Source organism: Gavia stellata, chromosome 12, assembly GCF_030936135.1.
Source record: "Gavia stellata isolate bGavSte3 chromosome 12, bGavSte3.hap2, whole genome shotgun sequence".
NCBI classification, from domain to species: Eukaryota; Metazoa; Chordata; class Aves; order Gaviiformes; family Gaviidae; genus Gavia; species Gavia stellata.
In genome coordinates, this window is record NC_082605.1 from 25,256,866 (window position 1) to 25,264,110 (window position 7,245).

Consider the following 7,245-nt stretch of genomic DNA (forward strand, 5'->3'; position numbering starts at 1 on the left):
TCACTTGTGGTGTTCAAATGTTCACTAAAAAATAAAGGGAAAACGTGACCTTTTAGTCAAGTACTTTCTCTCTTGTAGGAGGGGAAGAGTGCTTTAGCTTTTAGCTGAAAGCATACTGAGGTGTGGTTTGTTCAAGCCAATTATACTTGCTTGAAGTGTAATGGCACATAAGTTTAACTGAAGGCAAGTCTTTGTTCTTTTACACTACAGACAGTGTTAGTCTCTCCTGGACTAATACTTTCCCAGCTATTGCAAAGCTAATACCATGGATGGGAGGACAACATTACTGTGGCTTGGCTGAAGGTAGACTGTCAAGAGCCTTGAGAAGGCCCCTGCGAAAAGACTACTTACTAAATACAGCACACCAGGTTTTAACCAATAGGACTTTATTCTGTTGGTATCTCAACAAAAAAAACACCTGAGGTACAGTAAGTATGGTGGCTAAAAAAGAAATCTTCAGATTATGGTTTGATTTATTGATGTTGGTTAAATAACCAAGTTTGAGATTATTGTAAAGCACAAGACATATGCATTCCACTACTCCTTTTCATCTTCAGGTAAGCACAGAGACTTTCACATATCCAAGCACATTATTTTCAGAAATATCTAAGCACCACTTCACTACTACCAGAAGGGCTAGCTTGCATGCTCTCATCTAACACAGAAAACACTCCCAGCCCTTCCCCTCACCTGGAACAAAGTTCTGGCCTTTGAAGGGACAGAGTATTTGTCCCCCTTACACAAAGGAGTTCACACCTCACCACTCTGATAGCCTCTTCCTGTTCCTACTCAAGTGCTTGAGTAGCACATCATATCTGATTAAATTTGATCCCTAAACCAGAAAAGCATGGTACGATTTCTACAGCATCAAGGAGTAGTATAAGGCACAGTACTTTGCTATCCTCTTTATCTTAAATTTAAGGGAATGTCAATTAAGGCTGATTATCAACATATTTGTAGCCTCCCAGTAATAGTTATAGTGCTCATAAAATTGGATAATTGTTTCCCATGTTCATGTCCAGTTTAGATAAAAATCAGTTCTCCTCTGGTTCAAGAAACATTGCAAATCAGGTATAGTGATCGCTTGTTGCAGCTGGAACATTCACTCATGCATCACTGCTCATTCTGCTGCCCCTCTGTAATGGCAGACACCCCTCCTTGGCCCTTGTTGACATCGCTGATACATGCCCACAGTCCATCTACTGATTCCTTCCATAGCGTGACCTCAAAAACAGATCAGGGAGAAGTTTCAGTCTTAATACATTCTCAGTTTCCCCATGTCCTTGCAACCATCGCAACGCTAGTTTGATGACAGTCTACAGTTACAGCAGTCAAGTGTTGCAGTGTTGTTCTAAGTATCAAATTTTTGTTGCTGTATACCGAATAATTATCCAGTGGTAAAGGGAGAGTATGTGAATTCTGCTTTTAGTACCCCACAAAATAAAGTTAAGCCTGCACTTCTAATCTCCAGTAAGGACTAAGAATGCAGTGCGAGTAGTTTGCCAAAGGTTAGAGTCTTCCTCCCCTTTTGATAAGTCAAAAGAAAAAAAAAAAAAATCACCATTGCAGCAAAGGAGAATCTACAACAGTCTTAAACAAAAGTGACAATAGCCTGTCTCATCTCAGCTCTTCTGAAAATATGGCATGCAGGAGTAAAAGCCAAGGTAGCAGTACTCACTTTATTGTCTCCTCCAGACACTGCAAGAATATTTGCAGTAATGGACCAACTCACATGCCACACAACATCATTGAACTTGTGCAGCAACTTTGGTGACCATGAATTTCCAGAAGCATCATCACATGTCCAGATAAACACTCTGCCATCCTACAAAAGCAAGCAGACCGAGGTGGTTGTACCACTAGTTATAACACAGAAAAAACAACCTTGATTGCACTTATTGCTACACTTCCAAATCACAGCTCCGATATGAACCCTAGCTGTGTTTAGGTACATTTTTGCTCAACACTGCAAAGGGGCTGTTTTCTTACTATAGCTAGAAGCAAGATGGGAGTACAGCTTTCTGATGAGGAAAAACTACATGCAAAAGGTGACTTGCAAACACCAGAGAAGAGCTGCCAAAATACACTATATATCAGCTGAATTTTTCCCCAGAATGAGATATTGCTTTCCAGTCACATGACAGCAAGTTAGCAGCTTACCGAGTAGTCTTCTTGCTAGGAAAAAAAGTATTTACAGAATTATTAGCAGCAAGAACACTACAGTCAATATGAAGGTTGAGGACATCAGGGCTGATTAAGAATGCCAGTTATTAGGAAACAGTATTTTTAGCTAGAAGTTCGGTGAATTTGATCCAGAGACGTTAAAATACAATTTTAGTTTGAAGGTCCTCCTGATAGCAAGACCGTCCTGCTCATGATTTTCAAAATAAAAGTCGTCTTTGGTTCAGAGCCACACATGCACAAACCTTTGTCCAGAAATGCTTCCAGTGGGCTTCTGAGTTTGGGAGGAACAGGAATCAAAGGCTGTTATGCACAGACCCAGGTATAGCAAAGGATTGCCAAGAGGACCTGTTACAGCAGTTCTATCCTTACTATTCCTTTACTTCCTTCCCCTTTTCTCTAGCAAATGGAAGCAAGGGCATTGAGAGCCTGCCTCTGTCACTCCAATAGAAGCCTCACCTGTGAGCAGCTAGCAATGGTACTCGTTGGCAAACCTATGGATGGAGCCCAGGCTACATCTCGAACCCAGTCACTGTGAGCCTCCAGCTTCTGCTCTTCTTTCCACTGACCATCTTCTTCCCTGAAAACACATTTCTACAGTCAGAAGGGTGGCAGCAACAGCCAGTCATATTTCTTATCTCCTGTTCCGGAAGACTTTGGTTTTGTAGCTTTCAGACTCCTGGTATATCCAGATAATACAAAGCAGAAGTGTTCCCCACTCCTCTCCAAAAAGCTCTAGGGCTTAAACTGACAAAATTCCTTCCAGGGGACAGAAAGGAGCATAGGCAAAGAGTATTTGATCTTCAGTTACTGTACAGAAACCTGCTATTGTCCAAGTGACAGAAGTAATCAAAGACAATTAGAAAGCCATTTTCCAAGATAAGATTAAGCAGGGCTGACACAAATTGCTATAACCATGTGAGAGACTGTACATCACTAAGTTGCTTCCATTTTTAAAGCACTTGTCTAAAACAGTAATTCAAAAGATGAAAGCATAGAGATGCTGAAAAATATTACTTAAGATACTAACAGGGACGTTCAAAGACTACTATAAAGGCTATCGGGTTTTATGAGTTCGTAAGTCTGGTAACAGAGCACTTACTTCCAGATCTTGACAAGGTTGTCACAGCCACCAGATGCAAATCTTTTGATGTAGTTTGGTTTTTGACCAGATGGTTGTTCTATAAGGCTTCCCGGTACAACAGCAGGAGCCCAGCTAACTGCATTACATCCAATCTGTTTAATGAAAAAATATAATTATTAAAAGTTGCTTACTTTAAATAAATAAATAAAAGCTGTGAGGGGGCAAAGGATCGCTAGCATACTCTCTATTGGAAGGGTGGGGCAGGAGGGGGGAATAAGTCCATCTTAGGAAACTAGGAGTCTTGTATGGATACCGAATGAATAAGAAATCCAGATACAGTCTAGTTTCAATAAAGCACTTATGCAGAAAGCCTTAGGTAGCTAAGTAACTGTTTTATGTGCAAATATCATCTTGGATATGTAAACAATGGAGACAGAGATGTAAACTGAAAAGACACAAGACATACGCAGTTGCTAAGATTTAGGAATGCAAGAGTAGAAGGAACCTGTGGGTCTGGAGCCCAATTTCCTTTTATTGTGAGCCACTGCCATTAGCTTATCAAGTTCTGCTTAAGCAAAAATCTCCACTGTTCGGGGAAAAACATGAGTCCTGCAGTTTTTCCAGCTTCAGTTTATTCACAGTCAGTTTGTACAGGTGTTTTTAGTACCAAAGCCATTTCCTACCAGGTTGTGTTTAACGATAATGCTTAATAAACAGGTATTATCAGTACTGTTTAGTAACCTTCACGTGTCTTGTTTTCTACTTCATTTTAGTGACTACAAAGTATACCTTCCCACTCTGGATTAATTTAAAACAAATTGTTCTTGATTCTGGAAACTGTTTCACATCATTTCATTGTATTTCAGTACTGATCTAGTCTACAAGTTCTTTGAGGCATCAGCTCGGTGCTTATCTGTAGCTCCAAGAATTCCGTACTGCTCCAGAGGAACAGACTTACCGTATGTGCATTGCTGATCTTTTTTACTTCCCATTGCCCGTCACCCGTGTAGCTCAATAACGAAATGGCCCCATCAGAGCTCCCGCAGGCCAGGATCAATCCATAGTCATGTGGTGCCCAGCAGACAGAATTCACTGTGAAGGGTGAGACAGACTGGATTACAACACAGTGACTACCTAAAACGGACTAACTAATTCACTGACTAATATTAGTGGCATAGTCACTAAAAGCAAGCAGCTTTGAAAGCTGAAAATAAGAGTCTCAGCATTCCTGAATTTCAGCAAAGCCAGTCAATTAACATTGTTGACTGAATGACAGAAAACTGCCTTTATTTTTGGCACCCTTTTAGAATTAGAACACCAAAAAAGCACTCTTAATGAGAGATTAAAAACTCTGACTATCCCCTGCAACAGCAAAGCTTATCACTGACTCTAGAACAAAAGCTGAATGGCAGGCATAGTATTTAAAGTCTAGATTAGCAATAAAACAAAGCTGGAGACTTCTCAGCTCTGCATGCGGGATGACCAATCATCTGAACAAAACAGTTTCCATTGTAAACCAAAACACAGCATGCTAAAATCGACCTTTTTCCTTTCTTCCTGTAGTGGACACATACAGTATTTTCCTCAAGAATTCAGTACCCTACCATCTTGTTTATTTGAAAACTGATTTATATCTAAAGCAACTCCTACACAAGCAAACATCGTATGAATCAGGACAGGTTATCCAGCAACATGACATTACGTAAATGTTCTGTTTATGCTGAATAGACTTACCATCTCTCCACTAATTTAACCCTATCTGTTTGATAGAGGCTTTCTTCTTTAACACTGATGGATTTAATCCAATCTTATCTGAATCCTCTCATATCCCCTGTCTTGCTTCCCAGCTCCAGGCCCCACATACCTGAGGAATCATGCCCTGTGTACTCGTATGTCTTTTCCCAAGTGCCATTTTCCTCCTTCCAGATAATAACCTTCCTGTCATAGGAACAGGAAGCCAAGATATTTCCATACATAGGATGAGCCCAGGCAACCTGCCACACGGGACCTTCATGCCTGCAAGAAACAATGCTGTTTGGAAAAGCAGAGAGAAACCCATTCCAGTTGTGGCTGTTTCACAGCCATCGTTATTGTCAGTTGGTGTTCTGTAAGCGATTAGCACAGTGATATAAAGAGTGAGTAATGCCAAGATGAAAAACAGCACACAGGACCATCAGACAAAGCTGCTGCCATTGAAAACAATTCCAAACATTTATTCTTATATTAGCAATTACGACTGAGAGTTTACTTCTTGAAAATTATAGGTGTCAAGTATTTAATGAATTTAATGAACAAGTCCCAGTGTTATTTCTAACTGGCTCTCTGCCCCCACCCCACAGCTCTGAAGAGTTGTTTAGCGACAACCAGCCACAGTAATTATTACCTTGGAGGAATTTACCATGCACCTTACATTACCAAAGGGCAAAATGAAAAAATATTCAAGATTTCCACAGATTAAAATCTTCAGTTTACAACACTTTACCCTCTCAGGTCCGCAATGAGGATTTGCCCTCCATTCCGAACGTCAAAGATTTTCACGGATCTGTCTGAAGAACAGGTCGCTAACCGAGTGCCATAGTAATCCATCTGAGCATCGTGCTGCAAGGCGATGGAAAAGCTGCTGTCAGCACCTCAGAGTTCTGCTTTGTTAACAAATCTTACTACATTTTAAAAGTAGCTGTAAGAATTGCGAACAGATGACTGAGTCCCAGCATGACAGGATAAAAAGGACAATTTTTAAACTCTCCAGACAAGGCACGCAAGTCATTATTTCCCTAATTGCTGCTTCTACTCACTATGCAAACGTTACACAGAAGTAATCTGGGGGATTCAGAGCAGTAATGCACAGCATTTTCAGGAGGGGACAGGAAATTAGTGCCACTGACTGTAAAGCCTTGACCAGTTATGTATTTTTGTGTAATACGTAAAGTGGATGTAAGAATACTGACCTCTCTTATTTATGTTTGAAACGTCATTTTTTAACCGGGCTCCTTGCTTCTACAAATTACTTTGAAATGTTTCCTCCTACCCGTACTTACACATCTGCTCCCGGAAACATCCACATACAGGAAAATCAGTTCTGCTGAAGTTCTGTACCATTTAGTCTATGCATACATATTGTTTCATAGAAACGAGCAGAAACAAGCCTAGGCATGAAAATTAGAGTTTTAAATAATTTCTCCTTTCCCCTGTAGCTATGTTTTCCTGTCCACACAGTATAAAATAGCGCTATCGGAATTCCAGACAGTATTCTCCATCTAATAGCCCACGTGCATCATTTTATACAGGTACGTACATCCCGCTTTTCACCCCTCGTGAGAAAGCACCATAAAGTAGTTCTGTTACACCCGGAGAGAGCACAGCGAAGGGAGCCGAGCGGTGTTTTTGTACGGGTTAAAGAACAGCCCCCCAGCACACTTACTATCATGTCCTCGTGAGAGGTGTCCACGGTGTTAATTACCGAGACCTGCGGGGGGAAGAGGAGAAACCAGAACAAGTACAGCGCACAGCAGCCGGGACGCCTGGCACGCACCGCGCCGCAGGCCAGCCCCGGGACGGGCACGGCGCCCCCGAGCCCCCCGGCCGCCTCCGGCCGGCGCGGCCCCAGCAGGCTGCCGGAGGAGCAGGCGCTGGCCGGGGCTGCCGTTAAGCAGCAGCCGGGCGCGTAACGCCTTGTGCCGTGCCTAGGTACGGCGCGGGCTCCCCGGCCCGGGAGGCCGAACCCGGCTGCGCTCGGGCCGAGCCCCGGGGACACCGCCGGTTCTCCGCCCTGCTGCCCCCGCCGCCTCTCCCTCCTGCTCCGACGGGCGCGGAGCCCCTCCAGCGCCCGGGCCGGGCCTGACCTCCCCCTTCATCCCCCGCCCAGGCCTACCATGGCGGCGGCAGACCCCGCGGTGCTCCCCGGCGGCGAGCGGCCCGGCCTGGCCTCCGGCCGCGCTCCTCAGACGTGGCACAGCGGTCCGACACCCAAACGGCCCCGC

The 7,245-nt window shown here is 43.4% G+C and overlaps 1 protein-coding gene across 1 annotated transcript; it reads right to left on the minus strand.

The window, feature by feature from the left end:
- Window positions 1-341: 341 nt before the first annotated feature.
- Window positions 342-7,173, minus strand: SEC13 (SEC13 homolog, nuclear pore and COPII coat complex component). The gene is made up of 9 exons (XM_059823150.1): window positions 7,137-7,173; window positions 6,687-6,731; window positions 5,748-5,863; window positions 5,130-5,281; window positions 4,224-4,357; window positions 3,284-3,417; window positions 2,641-2,761; window positions 1,679-1,825; window positions 342-1,224 (listed from the first exon to the last, which is right to left on the minus strand). The coding sequence occupies exons 1-9, from the start codon at window positions 7,137-7,139 to the stop codon at window positions 1,114-1,116; spliced, it is 963 nt and encodes a 320-aa protein (XP_059679133.1). The 5' UTR covers window positions 7,140-7,173; the 3' UTR covers window positions 342-1,113.
- Between the last annotated feature and the right edge of the window lie 72 nt (window positions 7,174-7,245).